The sequence below is a fragment of the Xenopus laevis genome, chromosome 6S (genome assembly GCF_017654675.1).
Source record: "Xenopus laevis strain J_2021 chromosome 6S, Xenopus_laevis_v10.1, whole genome shotgun sequence".
NCBI classification, from domain to species: Eukaryota; Metazoa; Chordata; class Amphibia; order Anura; family Pipidae; genus Xenopus; species Xenopus laevis.
The window spans coordinates 2,996,678-3,021,354 of record NC_054382.1 but is presented as its reverse complement, the minus strand read 5'-3'; the positions used below and the strand labels follow the sequence as shown (position 1 = coordinate 3,021,354).

At 42.3% G+C, this 24,677-nt stretch overlaps 1 protein-coding gene across 1 annotated transcript in view; it reads right to left on the bottom strand.

Moving 5' to 3' along the window:
• LOC108719791 (unconventional myosin-Ig) overlaps window positions 1-24,677 on the bottom strand; it is a 93,287-nt gene that overhangs the window by 15,032 nt on the left and 53,578 nt on the right. The window contains exons 18-21 of the mRNA XM_041567293.1: window positions 23,683-23,827; window positions 22,749-22,853; window positions 17,737-17,850; window positions 4,361-4,515 (exon numbers count right to left, since the gene is read on the bottom strand). Coding sequence (XP_041423227.1) covers window positions 4,361-4,515; window positions 17,737-17,850; window positions 22,749-22,853; window positions 23,683-23,827 — 519 coding nt within the window. The remainder of the gene's footprint in view (window positions 1-4,360; window positions 4,516-17,736; window positions 17,851-22,748; window positions 22,854-23,682; window positions 23,828-24,677) is intronic.

Here is a 24,677-nt window from a genome sequence, read left to right as displayed (position 1 = left end):
GCTCGATTTCTCCTCCCTGCCTTGTATAGGAGATAGCCAGGGAGGAGAAATCGAGCGCTGCACAATGGATCGTCGCCTTGTTGCCTTTTCTGAAGAGGAGCGCAAACGGAGTTTCGGTAACTTAATTTTTAATACAGACTTTGCAATTTTAAAGTTAAATATGGCTTGGTGTTTTTTTTCTTCGTTCTATACAAACAAATTTTCTTTTAAAACAAAAATTACCACTACTGGTCCTTTAAAAACATGGGGCCCAAAAAGAGCTACGTTGGTAAATGGTAGAAAAAGTAAATATTAAGGACAGGACCTCGAACAAAAACGATTGCAATGTGAGAGCTATTGGATATGGGCCCAACAAACACCGACCCCAAGGCCTCAATGAAGAATTCAGTCTCACATGTTACCTGTAACATTATGTACAGTTTTTGTATTAAATCAATGTTTTTTACTTTCCAGATATTAATATGAAAAAATGAGAATTGCATCCAGGGTCACGTAAAATCCTTCCTTTTCTCATTTATTACGGAAAGATCTTCTCATGTTAGAATATATTTGTATTTTTTAATAGTGTTTATAATTTTGCGGGATTTGGACATTGCTTTTTCTATACTGGGCTCCTTCAACACTATCCTGAAATGGGATCTGGTGGATAATGGACATTCATGAGGATAAAGGACACTTGTTTATTCACGAGGGAGGTGGGTTGTGTGGTTATTTAAAGTTTGTACATGCGAGTGGTTGTATCACCTGACAAAGGGGGACCCCCTCGAAATGATGCGAGGCAAATAAACGCGCAAGGCGCTTGTCCCCCGTTTGAATCGCCTCCAGTGCCGGTAACTATTTCTTTTCTTGTGCCCAAAAATCTATTTACACACTGAATCCAAGTCACACTGGAGCCACTAACTAGGGCCAAGATCAGTGTCGGACTGGGACACCAGGGCCCACCCAAAAACCTTAGACCAGGGGCCACTCTCAGTACTAATGTTCTTCATCTCCTCACTCACCTCTATTCTTCTAGTCTGTTCCTTTACATCCTATAATCTATTATTCCATCTATTTAGCCTCTTTGTTCTGATAGAAATAGGGAATGGCCATGAAATAGGCTAAAAGTTTATCAGCATGAGGGGCCCCTGACACCTGGGCCCCCGGGAGTTTTCCTGGTATCCCTGTGGGCCAGTCCAACACTGGCCAAGATCAAAGCAGGGACAAGCAGGACACAAAACTAGGGATGCACTGAATCCACTATTTTGGATTCGGCCGAACCCCTGAATCCTTCCCGAAAGATTTGGCTGAATACCAATCTGAATCCTAATTTGCAAATGCGAATGAGGGGTGGGAAGGGGAAAACGTTTTTTACTTCCACTCCCGCCCCTAATTAGCATATGCAAATTCGGATTCGGTTCCAGGCAGAAGGATTAGGCCGAATCCGAATCATGCTGAAAAAAGCCGAATCCTGGCCGAATTCTGAACCGTATCCTGGATTCGGTGCATCCCTACACAAAACTGATTCAGGGGGCCTGGACTGCTGTGAAAGGGGTGGGGCTTCCTTCAAAAGGGGTGGGGTTTGTAGGAGATTTGGGGAGTGGCCAGGCAGGTGCACAGGGGCCCTATGATTTTTACTGACTGCTTTAGGGCTCTTACAGACGAGCGTTTTTACCTGCTCTCCCCTGCGTTCCGTTTTTCTGCATTAAGCCGCAGGGGAGCGCAGGAAAAGACGCATTACATTTTTTCCAATGGGGCTGTACTCACACAAGCACGTGTAGGCGCCGAACGCAGAAAAAATGCAGCATGTTGCGTCTCAACCTGCGTTCGGTGCCTACATGCGCCTGTGTGAGTACAGCCCCATTGGAAAAAATGTAATGCGTCTTTTCCTGCGCTCCCCTTGGCTGAACGCAGAAAAACGGAACGCAGGGGAGCGCAGTTAAAACACTCGTCTGTAAGAGCCCTTAAACCCTCATATGAAATGCAGATCCTGATTTCCTAATTAACCCATATACTCCCAAATGACATCCAAGTATTAGACTACTGGGCAGAGGGAGCGCCAGAACTACAATTCCCCACTGCACAGGATTCAATAGAGTCATCGGCACAAGTACCTAAATTCTCATTGGCCCACTGTAATTGGCACCATGGCAGCAATCTAGGAAAGCGCTAATTATTCCAACCGGAAATCTCAATGTATAATTAGCTGAGCTATTTCTTTGAAAGATGTGCAAACTCACCGTTTAACCCTTCCCTCACCGTCGGCCTGGGACTGATGGGGTCACATGTTCACAGTCATATAATGGGCCCTGGCAGGGTTGGGTGGTAATAGGGACCATGATAATGTAGAAAGGCAATAGCCCCCCACTTAAGGCTCTTAATGAGATGCTGGGGGGATTCTTGTCTACACTCTCTGGGCCGAGTCGGGGGAGGGAAAAGTGTGATTGTGTTGTACCAGCTAATCAATCAGTGTGCCAGGCAGTAACACTATAAATCAATATAATGCTGGATATATAGGCAGTGCTATAGAAATATATACATACTCGTCTCCTAGTCGTGTAATTAGATGTTACTGGGCCACACAGCAAATTAATCCAGCCCACAACATATTTTTATATGTTACAAATATATGTTGAAATTGCTCATTAATTAGGGCCTCATTGGGCCCCCTACACTTCTGGGCCCCTCTGCAGTCACAGGGTCTCCTTCCTCTGGAATTAGACCCCTGGCACAAGCAGTCTCACTACAAGTCTCACTATGTGTCCCAAATCCCCAGTGTAACTAGGAGTGAGTGCCACTAATTATACCATGAGTCCTACAAGGAGTTCCGGGTCGTGTGCAGACAAGACACCCCAAGTCTAGTGACGTCCCACTGAGCATTAGATTGTGAGCTCTGTTCTGCCATGTGTCCCTGTTGTACAATGTGGTGCATCTGTTGTATAATTACTCTGGGTCCTACGGATCTTCCATACCAGTGTGTGCCGGGGGGGATGGCCAGGACAATACAATTGTCTGACGTGAGAGACAGAAACCTCAGTAATGTGGAGATTTTCTTTAACTTGGATTTAGAAGAGCCCACAGCTCCGTCCATTACTGTGATGAGTTCCACACTTGTCTTTATTAGCGTCTATTCTAATCTAAAGCTGAGGTTCCACATTCTTCTACGTCTTAATTCTAGGCTGGTCTATATTAAAGTTCCAGACTGCTCCAGACTGAAGAGTATTGTATGTGTTTTGTATGTGTATATTCTATGTGTATTATGTGTATGTATTATATGTATATAACATGTGTATTGTATGTGTACCGTATGTGTATTGTATGTGTACTGTATGTGTATTGTACGTGTACTGTATGTGTATTGTATGCAATGGTGGGCTTCCTTGTGTGTCAAGAAATATTCATTTAGTTTTTGGAGTTAATTTGGTCCCCCCCCCATGTTCTGGGCTGTTCTTTATTTACTGTGCCTGGAGCTGATCTCACTAGGGGGCACAGCTGGGCTGAATTACACCAGGTCTCACCGCATGGAGTTCAGAGTCAGAGATCTCAGCAGCTTTTCTACTGGAGAATTTAAGGCTGTTTTATACTAAACTGCAGGGATTTCCTATATTGTAGATCAATAATGTTCCACATGAGAACAAAGCAATGCCGACATTACACACTTAGATCAGGTCCAGACTGAGAATTAAAATAGGCCCTGGCATTTCAGGTACACAGAGGTCCAATCAGCCCCCACCAGCCCTGTTAATAGTGACTTTCTATGGCACCTTATAGCAGCCCCTCTGGCATTTGCCAGAACCCACAGATTAGATGGTGTGAGTTTTGGGAAGAAGGATGTGGTTAGTTCATGTATTAGTGAGCAAGAGACAGTTGTAGGTTGGAGGCTTTTTTATTAGAGAGGGAGACGGCTGTAGGTTTCTGTATTAGAGAGAGAGAGAGACAATTTTAGTAGGAAGGTTCTGTATTAGAGAGAAAGAGACAGTTATAGGAGGAAGGTTCTGTATTAGAGAGGGAGACAGCTATAGGAGAAGGTTCTGTATTAGAGAGAGACAGCTATAGGATAAAGATTCTGTATTAGAGAGAGACAGTTACAGGATAAAGGTTCTGTATTAGAGAGGGAGACAGCTATAGGAGAAGGTTCTGTATTAGAGAGAGACAGTTATAGGAGGAAGGTTCTGTATTAGAGAGAGACAGTTATAGGAGAAGGTTCTGTATTAGAGAGAGAGACAGCTGTAGGAGGAAATGTCTGTATTAGAGAGGGGCAGCTTTAGGTTGTATGGAGGGAGGGAGATCAGTATGAGAGGACCAGGTATATGAGTGTTAGAGCCCCACCCTGGTGCTGGAGTTGAGAGGGAGCACAACCCGATTATAACTAAATACTCACAATTTGAAGTGATTCACCAGGGTGCCCACCAGCTCTCCCACGCGGCTCTCATTAGTCGGCTCCATCTTGTGCAGACAGAAGGCCGTATCTTCATGCTTCCGAGTGTGAAACACCACCAGCTGGTCTCTCCCCCCGGTCATACTCAGTCCTGTCACCTGCAGTTGGGAATACGGGGCCATGAGTACTTGCTCTGTATTCCACAGTATTCCACAGTATTCCACAGTATTCCACAGTATTCCACAGTATTCCACAGTATCACACAGTATTACACAGTATTACACAGTATTCCACAGCATTCCACAGTATTCCACAGTATTCCACAGTATTATTCCACAGTATTATTCCACAGTATTACACAGTATTATTCCACAGTATTCCACAGTATTCCACAGTATTTCACAGTATTACACAGTATTACACAGTATTACACAGTATTCCACAGTATTACACAGTATCACACAGTATCCCACAGTATCACACAGTATTCCACAGTATTCCACAGTATCACACAGTATTACACAGTATTCCACAGTATTCCACAGTATTCCACAGTATTACACAGTATCACACAGTATTACACAGTATCACACAGTATTCCACAGTATTATTACACAGTATTATTTCACAGTATTCCACAGTATTCTTCCACAGTATTATTCCACAGTATTATTCCACAGTATTATTACACAGTATTCCACAGTATTCCACAGTATTTCACAGTATTACACATTATCACACAGTATTCCACAGTATTCCACAGTATTCCACAGTATTCCACAGTATTCCACAGTATTATTCCACAGTATTCCACAGTATTCCACAGTATTATTCCACAGTATTATTCCACAGTATTCCACAGTATTCCACAGTATTTCACAGTATTACACATTATCACACAGTATTCCACAGTATTCCACAGTATTATTCCACAGTATTATTACACAGTGTTACACAGTATTACGCAGTATTATTACACAGTATTATTACACAGTATTATTACACAGTATTATTACACAGTATTCCACAGTATTATTCCACAGTATTATTACACAGTGTTACACAGTATTACGCAGTATTATTACACAGTATTATTACACAGTATTATTACACAGTATTCCACAGTATCACACAGTATTCCACAGTATTCCACAGTATCACACAGTATTCCACAGTATCACACAGTATTCCACAGTATCACACAGTATCACACAGTATTCCACAGTATCACACAGTATCACACAGTATTCCACAGTATCACACAGTATCACACAGTATTCCACAGTATTCCACAGTATCACACAGTATCACACAGTATCACACAGTATTCCACAGTATCACACAGTATCACACAGTATTCCACAGTATCACACAGTATCACACAGTATCACACAGTATCACACAGTATTCCACAGTATCACACAGTATCACACAGTATTCCACAGTATCACACAGTATCACACAGTATCACACAGTATTCCACAGTATCACACAGTATCACACAGTATCACACAGTATTCCACAGTATCACACAGTATCACACAGTATCACACAGTATCACACAGTATTCCACAGTATTTCACAGTATTACACAGTATTCCACAGTATTCCACAGTATTACACAGTATCACACAGTATCCCACAGTATCACACAGTATCCCACAGTATCACACAGTATTCCACAGTATTCCACAGTATTATTCCACAGTATTATTACACAGTATTATTACACAGTATTCTTCCACAGTATTCTTCCACAGTATTATTCCACAGTATTATTACACAGTATTCCACAGTATTCCACAGTATTTCACAGTATTACACATTATCACACAGTATTCCACAGTATTCCACAGTATTCCACAGTATTCCACAGTATTATTCCACAGTATTATTACACAGTGTTACACAGTATTACGCAGTATTATTACACAGTATTATTACACAGTATTATTACACAGTATTCCACAGTATTCCACAGTATTCCACAGTATTCCACAGTATTATTCCACAGTATTATTACACAGTGTTACACAGTATTACGCAGTATTATTACACAGTATTATTACACAGTATTATTCCACAGTATTCCACAGTATCACACAGTATTCCACAGTATTCCACAGTATCACACAGTATTCCACAGTATCACACAGTATTCCACAGTATCACACAGTATTCCACAGTATCACACAGTATCACACAGTATTCCACAGTATCACACAGTATCACACAGTATTCCACAGTATTCCACAGTATCACACAGTATCACACAGTATTCCACAGTATCACACAGTATCACACAGTATCACACAGTATTCCACAGTATTATTCCACAGTATTCCACAGTATTATTCCACAGTATCACACAGTATCACACATTATTACACAGTATTATTCCACAGTATTCCACAGTATCACACAGTATTATTACACAGTATCACACAGTATTCCACAGTATTATTACACAGTATTATTACACAGTATTATTACACAGTATTATTCCACAGTATTCCACAGTATTCCACAGTATTATTCCACAGTATCACACAGTATTACACAGTATTATTCCACAGTATTATTCCACAGTATTCCACAGTATTCCAAAGTATTCCACAGTATCACACAGTATTCCACAGTATTATTACACAGTATCACACAGTATCACACAGTATTACACAGTATTATTCCACAGTATTATTCCACAGTATTCCACAGTATTCCACAGTATCACACAGTATTCCACAGTATTATTCCACAGTATTATTACACAGTATTCCACAGTATTCCACAGTATTATTACACAGTATCACACAGTATTACACAGTATTATTCCACAGTATTACACAGTATTATTCCACAGTATTATTCCACAGTATTCCAAAGTATTCCACAGTATTCCACAGTATCACACAGTATTCCACAGTATTATTCCACAGTATCACACAGTATCACACAGTATTCCACAGTATTATTCCACAGTATTATTCCACAGTATTCCACAGTATCACACAGTATTCCACAGTATTATTACACCGTATTATTACACAGTATTACACAGTATTACACAGTATTATTACACAGTATTATTCCACAGTATTATTACACAGTATTACACAGTATTACACAGTATTACACAGTATTATTACACAGTATTATTCCACAGTATTATTACACAGTATTACACATTTCCACTGCTGCTGCACCCGATATAAGCAATACAAACTTCACCTTGCACCTGCAATAAACTACAGTTCCCACAATCCTCAGTCAATTAAAACAAAGGGGTCGGTGTAAATGTTTTCTCTGGGGTGTCTCTGTGTAAGATGGGGGTGTCTATAGTATCTGATCAGGGCAAGGCTTCCAGTGGGGTTAAAGTAAATAGAGTTGGGATTTCTCCCATATGGACAAAGAGAGGCCTAAATGCTGTATATCAGTATCAGTATCAGTATCAGTGCCCCTAACCCTAATTATGTATTGGAACATGACAAACCTCTGCAGCTCATTGGGGACATCAATCCATAGGAATCATTACTATTCCTTCTTCTAGTTATTAGATGGGGCCCTCCTGTGTATAGACCCCTCCTGTGTATAGACCCCTCCTGTGTATAGACCCCTCCTGTGTATAGACCCCTCCTGTGTATAGACCCCTCCTGTGTATAGACCCCTCCTGTATATAGACCCCTCCTGTGTATAGACCCCTCCTGTGTATAGACCCCTCCTGTGTATAGACCCCTCCTGTATATAGACCCCTCCTGTGTATAGACCCCTCCTGTGTATAGACCCCTCCTGTGTATAGACCCCTCCTGTGTATAGACCCCTCCTGTGTATAGACCCCTCCTGTGTATAGACCCCTCCTGTATATAGACCCCTCCTGTGTATAGACCCCTCCTGTGTATAGACCCCTCCTGTTTACAACTGATGTGAACTCTCGACAAGTCAATGTCCCTTTTGTCTCCGAATATAAAGCCGTGAGTAGCAAATAGGGACGTACTGCAGGGAAGATGGGAAATGATAAATGATGTATTTGGGGCTCATTCTTCATTAACTCGTGCGTCAGAGTCAGGCGGGACCCCTCGTTGCCTTCACACATTTGCTCAGTTGCCAAGAGATTTATTGCTCCCATTTCGCCCAGATATGTCAGCTCTTGCGTCCCCCTCGCTTCCAGGAATCACTGACTCATCTGATTGCTCTACGACACACACACTCCATTAACATTGTATCCCTCCTCTTATTGCACCACAAGGGCCACATAAGCTCCTTATTAATAGCACCAAGGGTAAGTGCACCTCACATTACATTAGCTGAGACGTAACGACGCTGTATCCGTTGGTAACTATGATTAATGAACGTCATTATCCTTTTTTTTATTTTCCCCGGCTGTTGGATGAGCCTGATACACATCAAGGGCCACACATGGGCCATAGAAGATACCAACAGCCATCCAGGCCAAATTAACAGATACTGATAGATATAGGGATAGATAGACAGACAGACAGACAGACAGACAGACAGATAGATAGATAGATAGAGACTCTAGTCTGCCACTGTTTTTAATTCTACTACTATACCTGCTATCCCACAGTCACACTATCTTCCCAGAGACTATTATCCACTGTTACTATAGACACCATCTCTCCCTACTATACCTGCTATCCCACAGTCACACTCCCTTCCCAGAGACTATTATCCACTGTTACTATAGACACCATCTCTCCCTACTATACCTGCTATCCCACAGTCACACTCCCTTCCCAGAGACTATTATCCACTGTTACTATAGACACCATCTCTCCCTACTATACCTTCTATCCCACAGTCACACTCCCCTCCCAGAGACTATTATCCCACTGTTACTATAGACACCATCTCTCCCTACTATACCTGCTATCCCACAGTCACACTCCCTTCCCAGAGACTATTATCCCACTGTTACTATAGACACCATCTCTCCCTACTATACCTGCTATCCCACAGTCACACTCCCTTCCCAGAGACTATTATCCACTGTTACTATAGACACATCTCTCCCTACTATACCTGCTATCCCACAGTCACACTCCCTTCCCAGAGACTATTATCCACTGTTACTATAGACACCATCTCTCCCTACTATACCTGCTATCCCACAGTCACACTCCCTTCCCAGAGACTATTATCCACTGTTACTATAGACACATCTCTCTCTACTATACCTGATATCCCACAGTCACACTCCCTTCCCAGAGACTATTATCCACTGTTACTATAGACACCATCTCTCCCTACTATACCTGCTATCCCACAGTCACACTCCCTTCCCAGAGACTATTATCCACTGTTACTATAGACACATCTCTCCCTACTATACCTGCTATCCCACAGTCACACTCCCTTCCCAGAGACTATTATCCACTGTTACTATAGACACCATCTCTCCCTTCTATACCTGCTATCCCACAGTCACACTCCCTTCCCAGAGACTATTATCCACTGTTACTATAGACACCATCTCTCCCTACTATACGTGCTATCCCACAGTCACACTCCCTTCCCAGAGACTATTATCCACTGTTACTATAGGCACCATCTCTCCCTACTATACCTGCTATCCCACAGTCACACTCCCTTCCCAGAGACTATTATCCCACTGTTACTATAGGCACCATCTCTCCCTACTATACCTGCTATCCCACAGTCACACTCCCTTCCCAGAGACTATTATCCACTGTTACTATAGACACCATCTCTCCCTACTATAGCTAAGCTGCTATATATCTATATGCTGTATATACAGTATAATTATATAGTGAATAAAGTACCCCCTCTTGTAAAATATAAGGATATTATAAGTTACCGAGGAGTTTCATGACCATATAAAAGTACGAGGCCGAAGGCCGAGTGTTTTTATACAGGTCATGGAACTCCGAGGTAACTTCTAATATCCTCATATTTTGCAACTGGGGGTACTTTATTTATTATAACACAAGTTCCAATGAGTCATGTGACAGAAATGACATCAGAACTCACCGTTTATAACTGATGACATCAGAACTCACCGTTTATAAGGATATAATTTACAAGATATTCATGGCTTTTGTGTATTATAAATATATAAAATATGGAATCAGTGCAGTTTCTCATTTGTGGCCCAGAAAGCTACGGGCCCTTATAAATAAATGATAATAGAAATTTTAATGAATTGGCTTCGGCCGACCTGCACTGGGAAAATGTCTCTGCTGCTATTTCCCCTCCCTATTCTAAGAATCCCTGTTGCCATGGTAACTAGGTTGGAATTTAGGTGGAAAAAAAGAGAAAAAGAAAATCCTTTCTGCTGAGTGAGTGCAGCCTTGGCTATGGATGTGGCGGGGATTTCTCTTCTTTTATTTATGCTGTAGGGAAATGCAGGGAGAGCAAAGAACAACACTGTATGGCTCCCAGAAAGGGACACTCACTTGCACTGAACTACATCTCTCATTGTCGTTTGTCAGCCTTTCATAGTCTGTACAGAGAGATCCCATAAAACTATGGCAACATAGGTATCCCCTGTACTAAGCACAATTCAGCAGGAACAGTCCCTAAGTTTGCTCATAGTCTGTACAGAGAGATCCCATAAAACTATGGCAGCATAGGTATTCCCTGTACTAAGCACAATTCAGCAGGAACAGTCCCCTAAGTTTGCTCATAGTCTGTACAGTGAGATCCCATAAAACTATGGCAGCATAGGTATTCCCTGTACTAAGCACAATTCAGCAGGAACAGTCCCTAAGTTTGCTCATAGTCTGTACAGAGAGATCCCATAAAACTATGGCAGCATAGGTATTCCCTGTACTAAGCACAATTCAGCAGGAACAGTCCCCTAAGTTTGCTCATAGTCTGTACAGAGAGATCCCATAAAACTATGGCAGCATAGGTATTCCCTGTACTGAGCACAATTCAGCAGGAACAGCCCCCTAAGTTTGCACATAGTCTGTACAGAGAGATCCCATAAAACTATGGCTGCATAGGTATTCACCTGTACTAAGCACAATTCAGCAGGAACAGCTCCCTAAGTTTGCTCATAGTCTGTACAGAGAGATCCCATAAAACTATGGCAGCATAGGTATTCCCTGTACTAAGCACAATTCAGCAGGAACAGTCCCCTAAGTTTGTTCATAGTCTGTACAGAGAGATCCCATAAAACTATGGCAGCATAGGTATTCCCTGTACTAAGCACAATTCAGCAGGAACAGTCCCCTAAGTTTGCTCATAGTCTGTACAGAGAGATCCCATAAAACTATGGCAGCATAGGTATTCCCCGTACTAAGCACAATTCAGCAGGAACAGCTCCCTAAGTTTGCTCATAGTCTGTACAGAGAGATCCCATAAAACTATGGCAGCATAGGTATTCCCTGTACTAAGCACAATTCAGCAGGAACAGCTCCCTAAGTTTGCTCATAGTCTGTACAGAGAGATCCCATAAAACTATGGCAGCATAGGTATTCCCTGTACTAAGCACAATTCAGCAGGAACAGTAAGTTTGCTCATAGTCTGTACAGAGAGATCCCATAAAACTATGGCAGCATAGGTATTCCTCTGTACTAAGCACAATTCAGCAGGAACAGTCCCTAAGATTCCGCACAGTTGGCTAATTGATTGGACAGAATGGCAGGTTTACATCTCTGGTAGAATGACCATGTGGACTGCGCATGTTAAGGCAGAAGGCGTTTAAGAAGAGCAATGGCCAATAAGATGAAGTCTAATAGCAGAGGTGCTAGAGGTATAAGGGGCAGTTAGAGGGGCAGTTAGAGGGGCAGTTAGAGGGGCAGGAGAGATACAGGAGGAGGCGTATGACCGAGAGCTACAGAACAGGTTATATAACACAAGTGACACATATAACTCCTAGGAGACAGGGAGTTACTTAAATGCTTGTTTTTCCCCTGTAAAATCACTAAAATGGATAATGGATAATGGATAGTGACGCAGGGAAGACGTGAATCCCACACACACATCGTGCAGTAACCATGCCACAAACAATATAATAAACATGATATTCATTTGTGAATCACAGGACAAGCCATTCTCTCTGCCTCATCCAAACACCAGCACTCACCCCCCTCTGCTTCTATGAATGGTACGGCCCCAGGACGGATTTTACTGCCGGCTGATTTAATAAACTCCTCATGGTAATAGGTCCATTTGTGTGAACAAAGAAATACTCAACATTTCTACTCATTGCATTTCTAAATTTGGGCAGGAGCTGCCATATAGTTTCTCATAGGAAGATACAGTGTATATATAAGGGAATATCCTATATTGGGCACTAGTGCATGCAGGGGTCCCTGAGGCCCTATCTGTATAACAGAGCATTCTGTCCCAGGGGTGTTATGTTTTGGGTAGCCGAGGATGAGTAGAGTATAACAGTGCTTTATTAGCAGGCTCATGCAGCCATTCAGTAAGCAACTCTAACACCACAAGCTTGAGCACAGTGACACCTACAGGCTATTTGTATAAACACCACATATTCCCCCTATAGTAGGAAAGCATTTGGACAAATGTAATAAATAGCAACAATGCATCTTAAAGCAATATTATGAATTCTTCACATCACAGTCCTTTGGTCCCTGCAGGTAGTTTTTCTGATTCTTTCAGTACGCCTTATAGGTTCACTTTCTTCAGGCCTATTGCAGTTGACATCAGGAGTAGGAAAATGTCATTCATCAAATGGAGCTTCTCCAAAGTCATATCTAACAGGAGCAAGACGACTTGCATTCCATATGCGTCCATCAGACAGTTCATATGTGTATGGTCCTCGCTGGCGTCTCACTTCAAGTGGTTTAGTAAATTTAGATTGTCCTTGTTTCAGTAGTGCTGGTTTCTTAATTCTGACTAAAGATCCAGGCTGAAAGTGCACTTCTCTTGCACCACGTTTTCTGTCAGTATAAGCCTTGCATTTGGCTTGTTGACATTTCACAATGTCAGCAGTAGATGATTTTGTAGGCACAGTATTTCTCTCTCTCAGAAAGAATTCAAACTCAGATGAGACAAACTGTGGTCCGTTGTCTGATATTAACTCCTTTGGATTACCTTCTCTGCTGAAGACTGTAAACAGAAATGTTATTACTGTAGCTGACATTGGCATCCATTTTAACTTTGTGTAGAAAGTTCTTTGCACAGCCCAGTGAAGTGTTGCTTTGTGGTGAAATTGTAGACACTGGTTGTGTGTCAGGCACTGGTGCTGTAGTAATGAGACCATCAACTAATTGTAGGTTAAATGCAGCAAAGAGATCCCTTCCAAGTATAGCAGTTCCCTTATTCACAATGTAAACGTCACATTTTGCAGTATTTGATTCAAATTGTACAGTCACTGGCAAACAACCAAGCACAGGGATTGGATCCTTTAAGTAACTGACCAGTCTCAGGGCAGGTGCAACAAGCGGATCTTTTGCAAAGTATTTCAAGTAAATCTCCTTTGTTTGTATAGAAAGAGCTGAACCTGTATCACATCAGGTTAATGGAGTGTCCCTTGTCAGCAGAAGCAGTACTGACACTGACATATAAACTTGTCTGGGATAAATGTACCAGCTTTATTCACACTTAATACTGTGACATTTGTAGTAGTGACTTCATGAACATCTTTAGCAGAACTACGGCAAAATGTCCTACTTTTGTGCATTTGCGGAACCGTTTAGCTTTTGCAGGACATGTAACATGATTTGCAGTATGTTGTGTTAAACCACAGCGAAAGCAGTATTTTTATTTGTATTTGCTGCACGGTTGTGCAGTGTAGGTGAATCCCTTTCCTTAGCACTGTATTTTGCCTGTGACTGTGCATTATTAGGCCCCAGTGCTGAATTCACAGTCTGTACATTCCCAGGAGTTCCCTGTCTGAGAGTTTTAGCCTCTGCCACTGCTGTTTCAATTTGTCTAGCAACTGTAATAGCCTTTGCAAGGGTTAAATCCTGCTCTCGGAGCAGTCTCTCTCTAATGCGAGGTTTGTTTTTTCCACTATTTGGTCTCTTAGCATTTCATCTATTAGATTCCCAAACTCACAGGTAACAACCAGCTCTCTCAAAGCTGCTACAAATTGTTCTGTGGATTCGCTATTACGTTATCCACATTGGCGGAATTTATATTTTGCAGCAACCACATTTGGCATTCAGAGTATACATTTGTATAAACACAAATCAGCACAGATCCTATCTGATCCCCATTGTAAGCAACAGTCCTGTCCTGCTTTATGGCAACTGAGATTCTAGCTATCTGTATAGCAGAACATTCTGTCCCAGTGGCTGCACAGATCCTATCTGATCCACATTGTAAGCAGCAGTCCTGTCCTGCTTTATGGCAGCTGAGATTCTAGCTATCTGTATAACAGAGCATTCTGTCCCAGTGGCTGCACAGATCCTATCTGATCCCCATTGTAAGCAGCAGTCCTGTCCTGCTTTATGGCAGCTGAGATTCTAGCTATCTGTATAACAGAACATTCTGTCCCAGTGACTGCACAGATCCTATCTGATCCCCATTGTAAGCAGCAGTCCTGTCCTGCTTTATGGCAGCTGAGATTCTAGCTATCTGTATAACAGTACATTCTGTCCCAGTGGCTGCACAGATCCTATCTGATCCACATTGTAAGCAACAGTCCTGTCCTGCTTTATGGCAGCTGAGATTCTAGCTATCTGTATAACAGAGCATTCTGTCCCAGTGGCTGCACAGATCCTATCTGATCCCCATTGTAAGCAGCAGTCCTGTCCTGCTTTATGGCAGCTGAGATTCTAGCTATCTGTATAACAGAACATTCTGTCCCAGTGGCTGCACAGATCCTATCTGATCCCCATTGTAAGCAGCAGTCCTGTCCTGCTTTATGGCAGCTGAGATTCTAGCTATCTGTATAACAGAACATTCTGTCCCAGTGGCTGCACAGATCCTAGCTGATCCCCATTGTAAGCAGCAGTCCTGTCCTGCTTTATGGCAGCTGAGATTCTAGCTATCTGTATAACAGAACATTCTGTCCCAGTGGCTGCACAGATCCTAGCTGATCCCCATTGTAAGCAGCAGTCCTGTCCTGCTTTATGGCAGCTGAGATTCTAGCTATCTGTATAACAGAACATTCTGTCCCAGTGGCTGCACAGATCCTATCTGATCCCCATTGTAAGCAGCAGTCCTGCCCTGCTTTATGGCAGCTGAGATTCTAGCTATCTGTATAACAGAACATTCTGTCCCAGTGGCTGCACAGATCCTATCTGATCCACATTGTAAGCAACAGTCCTGTCCTGCTTTATGGCAGCTGAGATTCTGGCTATAGCCCCTCATAAATATAATTTGTTCTGTTTTATGGATCCCATGTACAAATTCATCTCCCTGCATGTATAAATCTGGAAGCCTCCTGCCACCCAGGCTATAATTACAGCGCAGGCGTCTGTACGGGCGGTGGGATTTTCTCATAGAAGAAAGGGAACTGGGGAATGAATTATACACGGAATTATCAAGTGAAATACAAGACAATAAATTCCTGTGTGGCAGCTGCCGGCACCCGCAGTTTTGCATTCCCCTTAATCTCATCCAAGCGGAGAATTTCCGAGAGACGCAGTTTCCACTTTATTGCTTTATTGTAAATAACCGTGACTTGTCCCGTTCTCCCTAATCTCACCCCCCACTGCGCCCCTCTGATAAAGCACTTACTGAGAATAATAGCCGACCATAATAGAAATAATAGTATAATTGTATTCATATTAAATAGAGGCGATATAAAGGGAACGTTGGGGGCCGGTAACACCCTTACGGCAAAGAGCCCATTCCAATGCTAATGTGGAAAACTCCTTCCTCCCCTCCAATGAAAAACTCATCCCGCCCCATCGGTATAGAATTCCATAAACTAGACCCTTACAGGTAGGGATGCACCGAATCCAGGATTCGGTTCGGGATTCGGCCAAGATTCTGCTTTTTTTCAGCAGGATTCGGCCGAATCCTTGAGCCTGGCCGAACCGAATCCGAATCCTAATTTGCATATACAAATTGTGGGGAGGGCGTGACTTTTTGTTACAAAACAAGGAAGTAAACCAATTTTTTCCACTTTTTCCTTTCCCGACCCTAATTTGCATATGCAAATTCGGATTTGGTTCGGTATTCGGCCGAATCTTCCAAGATGGATTTGGGGATTCGGCCAAATCCAAAATAGTGGATTCGGTGCATCCCTACTTACAGGATTGAGACCATTCTCATTTCCTCCTAGGGTGGCCAGCTGTCTGTTCTTAGATCTACCAGGCAGCTGTTATCTTGTGTTAGGGAGCTGTTATCTGGTTACCTTCCCATTGTTCTGTTGTTTGGCTGCTGGGGGGAAAAAGAGAGGGGGTGATATCACTCCAACTTGCAGTACAGCAGTAAAGAGTGATTGAAGTTTATCAGAGCACAAGTCACATGACTGGGGGCAGCTGGGAAACTGACAATATGTCTAGCCCCATGTCAGATTTCAAAATTAAATTTAAAAAAATCTGTTTGCTCTTTTGAGAAATGGATTTCTGTGCAGAACTATTAAAGGGGTGGTTCACCTTTAAGTTAACTTTTAGTATGCTATAGAATGGCCGATTCTAAGAAATGTTTCAATTGGTCTTCATTATTTATTTTTTATACTTTTTTTTAATTATTTGGCTTTCTCTTCTGACTCTTTCCAGCTTTCAAATGGGGGTCACTGACTCCATCTATAAACAAATGCTCTGTAAGGCTACACATTTATTGTAATTACTACTTTGTATTACTCATCTTTCTATTCAGGCCTCTCCTATTCATATTCCAGTCCCCTATGGAAATCAATGCATGGTTACAATAGTAATTTGGACCCTAGCAACCAGACTGCTGATATTGCCAACTGGAGAGCTGCTGAATAAAAAGCTAAATAACTTTAAAATCACAAATAATAAAAAATGAAAACCAATTGCAGATGGTCTCAGAATATCACTTTCCACATCATAGTAACAGTTAATTTAAAGGTGAACAACCCCTTTAACGGATGCATTTTTAAAAAAACAGTATCCCTTTTAGCATTGTGCAACATAAATTAGCCTAATCTCAGCCCGCTGGCAATTTAGCCCCAACCCTGGTATCACAACCTTCCCCACAAGTGGCACCGGCCCACCCCTTGCATCAGCACCCCCCATGTATATTATAATAACGTATATTAACCTATGTTTACAGGGTGCATTATAAGTGATGAGTAGATTTTGGTTATGTTTATAGAGAAAGTGAGTCTGGATAGATTATCAGATAGGCTTTATAACACTATTATATCACTAAAACTTAAGTTTAGTCTTTTAATGTGCTGATTTGGACTCTCGGAACCTCCCAGAGATTCTAAATGAAGCAGGTTCAGAAGAGCCGACCATGGACTGGAGATGTAAAGTCCTTATAAGGATGTGGGTACTCACCGTGCTGAGCGGAATGGTCTTGATCACCTTGTAATGTTTCTTGGGCTCCATTGTGTAGAGGTGATGATCGGTGATCAGCAGGGCTCTGTCCTTGCACTTGTTAAAGCGATTGACCTGCAAAGAAACAAAAGCTCAGTCACAACCCAGACAAAATGCAAAATGAATGTAAGAACGGCCCCTGAACTTTATATTATTTAACTACAGTTTCCGGCAGTTACCCATCATGCTCAGCCAGTCATGGCAGCTATACCATTGCTGAAAAGCTGTGAGTGATACAAGAGAGGTAGGAATGAATTAGAGGCCCCCTCCATTTGTAGAACTCATCCCTGTGTCTCAGATAGGGTTGCCACCTTTTCTGGAAAAATATACAGGCCTTCCTATATATTTATCTTTATTCCCTATTAATAACATTGGGATCACTGACCTTCCTATATATTTATCTTTATTTCCTATTAATAACATTGGGATCACTGACCTTCCTATATATTTATCTTTATTCCCTATTAATAACATTGGGATCACTGACCTTCCTATATATTTATCTTTATTCCCTATTAATAACATTGGGATCACTGACCTTATCTTTCGCCCTTTTTTGGATCACTGACCTTCCTATATATTTATCTTTATTCCCTATTAATAAACATTGGGATCACTGACCTTCCTATATATTTATCTTTATTCCCTATTAATAACATTGGGATCACTGACCTTCCTATATATTTATCTTTATTCCCTATTAATAACATTGGGATCACTGACCTTCCTATATATTTATCTTTATTCCCTATTAATAACATGGGATCAACTGACCTTCCTATATATTTATCTTTATTCCCTATTAATAACATTGGGATCACTGACCTTCCTATATATTTATCTTTATTCCCTATTAATAACATTGGGATCACTGACCTTCCTATATATTTATCTTTATTCCCTATTAATAACATTGGGATCACTGACCTTCCTATATATTTATCTTTATTCCCTATTAATAACATTGGGATCACTGACCTTCCTATATATTTATCTTTTTTCCCTATTAATAATATTGGGATCAACCATCATTTTTCCCAGCCAGGCCAGTAAAATACCGGCCAGGTGGCAACCTTAGTCTCAGAGCTGTTATTATTATTTTATTATTAACATTTATTTATATAGCACCAGCATATTTCGCAGAGCTATTCTCTCTATTCTATTGTTACACCTCATTCCCATTACATGCTGAGTAGGAAAAGTAGAAGCATTACTAATTCTCTGCTCTAGTGCACAAACCAATTCAGGGGCCAGATATAGAGGGGTCGGCTGGGTCAGGAACAGGAGTGCTGAGTGGGAGCCTCTGTATCACTGAATTAATAAACAGAAAGATACCCCTCATGGGGGGGTTACAGTACAGTACAATACTATGTTCTGCACCCCTTGATATGTACAGCAGTAACCCCCTCTACTAGGGTTACAGTATTGCACTATCCCCTGTACCCCCTGATTGTTACAGTATAGCACTATCCCCTGTACCCCTTGATTGTTACAGTACAGCACTATCCCCTGTACCCCCTGATTGTTACAGTATATAGCACTATGCCCTGTACCCCCTGATTGTTACAGTATAGCACTATCCCCTGTACCCCTTGATTGTTATAGTACAGCACTATCCCCTGTACCCCCTGATTGTTACAGTATATAGCACTATGCCCTGTACCCCCTGATTGTTACAGTATAGCACTATCCCCTGTACCCCTTGATTGTTACAGTACAGCACTATCCCCTGTACCCCCTGATTGTTACAGTATAGCACTATCCCCTGTACCCCTTGATTGTTACAGTACAGCACTATCCCCTGTACCCCCTGATTGTTACAGTATAGCACTATCCCCTGTACCCCCTGATTGTTACAGTATAGCACTATCCCCTGTACCCCCTGATTGTTACAGTATAGCACTATCCCCTGTACCCCTTGATTGTTACAGTATAGCACTATCCCCTGTACCCCTTGATTGTTACAGTACAGCACTATCCCCTGTACCCCTTGATTGTTACAGTACAGCACTATCCCCTGTACCCCTGATTGTTACAGTATAGCACTATCCCCTGTACCCCCTGATTGTTACAGTATAGCACTATCCCCTGTACCCCCTGATTGTTACAGTATAGCACTATCCCCTGTATCCCCTGATTGTTACAGTATAGCACTATCCCCTGTACCCCCTGATTGTTACAGTATAGCACTATCCCCTGTACCCCGATTGTTACAGTATAGCACTTCACTTGGCCCATAAGAATCTGCAATGGTAGAAGCCTGGTCAGCTTTTCAACTTGATTTGATCCTTGCCATGCCTGGCCATGGGAAAGAGAACAGCCCAGGAGCAAAGAGAATCAGAGCTCTATACCCGAGTAAGTATCACTAAAAGGCAATGAGATGTATCAGCCATGGAGAAGGTTTTTGAATGGAGCAGATACAAAAAAGTTAAGTGGACCTGTCCTGCTGTTATCCTACTTGCCACTGCAACTCCCAACACCCAGTGTGACTCGGATATGTAGTTCAACAACCTCTGGGAGGCCAGAGTATAAATACTTCCAATTTCATTTGTCCCAGCAATAGACAAATAACCCAACATTTCTTCCTGATGGAGATCTTCCATCCCTGTGCTGTTCTGCCCAATCATGTGCCGCTTTAGAGCTAGAATTTTATCCATGAACTTTTCCGGTCAGTGCTTGGGATTAATGGTCCATAGACTGGAATAGGGATGTCTCTTCCCTACCCTGTAACTGAGATCATTAATCTCCAGCAGAATCTAGGGCAGAACCAGCACATGGAGCAGCCTCATCCATCAAACAGAGACACTAATGGGCTCCTGTCCCATGCGGAGATTTGTTTCACGGCCCACAATGGCTGCCCAGCAATATCCAAAGACAAGCAGCTGTTTAAAGACACAGTAGGACTTTTTTTTTTCCAGAAAAGCTCATGTTATGAAGCCTGAAAAGACTTCGCTCCTTCCTCCACAACTTATGGTTCACATTTGAACTTAAAGTAGATCTTCAGTTAGAAGATTATGTGGCACCACCTTGAATCTCACTCTAATTCATCTTCAAGATGGAACTGGAGCAAATAGACATTCTATTCTACTACCCGAACTGGCTTCATGCTGGGCCTCCCCAGTGAAGGGTCTCAGCTTCCCTAGGGGGACCTGCACTACAGTTTGGAAACCTCAATCTACACCAAGGAACTGTATATTGTGCTGAAGGCAAGGCAGTTGGTTCTGTTGAGTTCAGCCTAAAGCTTTGATTGACAACAGGTTGGTTCTGATGCCTCCACCTTCAAAGTCGGTTACAGCCAGACATGCAGAGCACATGACCATTTGCAGTAATTCCTTGTGGTCCAGTAAAACATAGTAGATACCAAAATACAAGGGTAACTATTCTCATTTATTCTGAGAATGACAAAAATCCATGTAATGGCAGAGCATACACCACACTCCTCCAAGATCCCTTATTAGTTAGTGAGACAAAGTGCTGGTGCTGCTGGGAGTACTGATAAAACAGTCACATCCATACAGTGATGTCTCCACTGCTCTCCCTTTCTCTACTACTCCAGCCACCGCACTTCTGAGAGTCTTTCTGCAAAAAGTGGAGAAAAGAGCTTTGTTTTGTCGTTGTTGGGTTATCAGATGAGACAAAACCCACATCAAGGCGCAAAAGCAAATAAAAATACTAGACTAGAGGGATCCTTCTGGGATCCAGAGGCAGTAAGGATGGAGATAATTGACATTAAAGTCTCAGGAGATCCACAATCTTATTGATCCGTGTGCTTGTGATGCAGAAAAGAAACGAATCATATTCCATTCAATGGGATTTAACTAACCACATTAACCAGATCTAATCACAGAGTACTTAAGCAGCCTGGCTTACTATCTTTAATAACAAAGGGCTACTTGACCCCATTAACCAGACATAATAAAGTACTCAACAAACGAGATTAGAATTCAATAACAAGGTAACAACATAGCAGCATGCATCTTGTCCACATAGCCTAGTCCCCATACAGTCCCCAAATTGTCCCCAAGCTGTCTCCATACAGTCCCCAAACTGTCCTCATATAGTACCTAAACTGTCCCCATATAGTCCCCAAACTGTCTCCATATAGTGCCCAAACTATCGCCATACAATACCCATACTGCCTCCATATGGTCTCTATGCTGCCTCCATACAGTCCCCAAACTGCCCCATACAGGACCCATACTGTGTCCATACAGCCCCAAAACTGTCTCCAAATAGTCCCCAAACTGTCCCCATAAAGGTCCCAAACTGTCTCCATACAGTCTCAAAACTGTCCCCATGCTGCCTCCATAAGGTCCCCAAACTTTCTCCATACTGTCTCCATACAGTCTCCAAACTGTCTCCATACAGTCCCCAAACTGCCTCATACAGTCCCCAAACTGCCTCATACAGTCCCCAAACTGCCTCATACAGTCCCCAAACTGCCCCATGCAGTCCCCATACTGTCTCCATACAGTCCCCAAATTGCCCCCATATTATCTCCATATAATCCCCAAACTGTCCCCATACAGTCCCCATAGCCTACTGTAACTATAAAAGTAGGGTAAATATAATTCAGGCACAGGTATTGTTAAATGTTTGAATTCAGCATCAGCACCATGGACAGAGCAAAGTGAAATCCTGAGCAAGTCATCCCTAATTCACATGATTATCCCCCTCAAAATCAGTTCTACAAAACAGAATTATAACAAATTACTCTGTGTATGTGTTTATGTACAGGTTGGCACAGTCACGCTACATACATGTTACTCTTCTCTATAAGCGGCCGCTCATTCAATCTCCCAGTGTGTTTCTCTAAGGGGAGAGTAGAACCGTTTCCCAATTTTTGCAGAACTGAGGGCCACAAAGTTGTGCCGATGACCACAAGCCAGGGAGTGATAAGGACCACAAAGCTCCACCAAGAGCTGTAATTGTTAGTGCCAGACGGGGCGGAAATCATCGTGCCTCATACTTACCTTGCGGACATGGCATGAAAATAATACTGAGCGGAGACTCTCTTTCCTCTTCAGCTCCTGAAGGATTTTGGAAAACTGAGAAGCTGCCAGAGGGTTATCTGTCTCCTGGGGGAGAACCAAGAAAGTGTTTTATTATTATAGAGGTAATGGGGACTGGTCAGTCACTCTTGTCTGTGTTACTGGAGAGGTAAGTGAGGCTGACCAATCACTTTGTGAGCTGTCTGTGTTACTGGAGAGGTATAAGTATTTAGGTATTGTAAGTATGGAGCAACACATGGTAAGAAAGGAGTAATTAATGTGTTAAAGGAACAGTTCAATGTGAACATAAAAATCTGGTAAATAGATAGGCTGTGCAAAATAAAAAATGTATCTAATATAGTTAGTTAGGCAAAAATGTAATGTATAAAGGCTGGAGTGACTGGATGTGTAACATAATAGCCAGAACACTACTTCCTGCTTTTCAGCTCTCTAACTCTGAGTTAGTCAGTGACTATAAGGGGGGCCACATGGGACATAACTGTTCAGTAAGTTTGTAATTGATCCTCAGCATTCAGCTCAGATTCAAAAGCAACAGATATGACCCATGTGGCCCCCCCTCAAGTCTCTGATTGGTTACTGCCTGGTAACCAGGGTAACCAGTCAGTGTAAATCAAGAGAGCTGAAAAGCAGGAAGTAGTGATCTGACTGACATGTTACACATCAAATCACTCCAGCCTTTATACATTACATTTTTGCCTAACTAACTATATTAGATACATTTTTTATTTTGCACAGCCTGTCTATTTACCCAGTTTTTATTTTTACACTGAACAATTCCTTTAAGGATGAAGTAAAATACAGTAAATCAAGCACAGATTAACTATGGTTAATATGGAATAACATACACTAAATACATGATATGTATTGGCAGTCGTGCAGTTGATCCAATACTCACACAGGACAGGTAGTCTTGCCTCCAGGAGCGCTCGTACCCAATGTCATGACGCAGATCCTGCAGCACCTCCATTGCACCCACTTTGGCCTTGATCTGAGACATATCCGAGGGGGGAATGTTCTTCACTATCTGCCTGGCTCTCCATCTGTAGTGTTGCAAGAGAAACCGATGGGGGGCAAATTCACTAAGCGCCGAAGCGCCTAACACTAGCGTTAATTCGCTAGCGTTGGGCATTTTCGTTACTTCGCAAATTCACTAACGAACGGTGACGTAACTTTGCTAGCGTTACTTCGCACCCTTACGCCTGGCGAATTTGCGCAACGGACGTAACTACGCAAATTCACTAACGCGTGCATTGTTCTGAACGCTACCTTTTACGCCAGACTTCCTTCGCCACCTCAGACCAGGCGAAGCGCAATAGAGTAGATAGGGATTGCTTCAAAAAAAATTCAAATTTTTTCTAAGTCCCAAAAAACGCTGGCGTTTTTTCTATATTATGGGTGATAGGCTGAAAAAGATCGAAAATTTTTTTGGGGCTCCCCTCCTTCCCCCCTACATTTCCTAACTCATGGCACCTTAACTATACAGTGGGCACATGTGTAGGGCAAAATAACATTTTTTATTTGATGTTTTGATGGTTTCCCAGGCATTTGTAGTGATTGTACGTATTCCTCCATTGAAATTTGAATTTGGCGCCGTATGCAAATTAACCATCGCTAGTGTAACTTCGCTTCGCTTGGCGAAGCAACGCTAGTGCCACTTCGCAACCTTACGCTACCCCTGAGCGCAACTTCGGATTTTTAATTTGCGGAGCACTGGTGAAACTACGCCTGGCGAAGTGTGGCGAAGTGCAGCGAAGTTACGCCTGGCGCAACTACAAATCTTAGTGAATTTGCCACATGGAGTTCAATGTTGTCAATAGGGACACCGACCCCCGTTAAGGGAAGGGGAATTAGGAAAAAGTAGAGTCTACATCAGTGATCCCCAACCAGTGG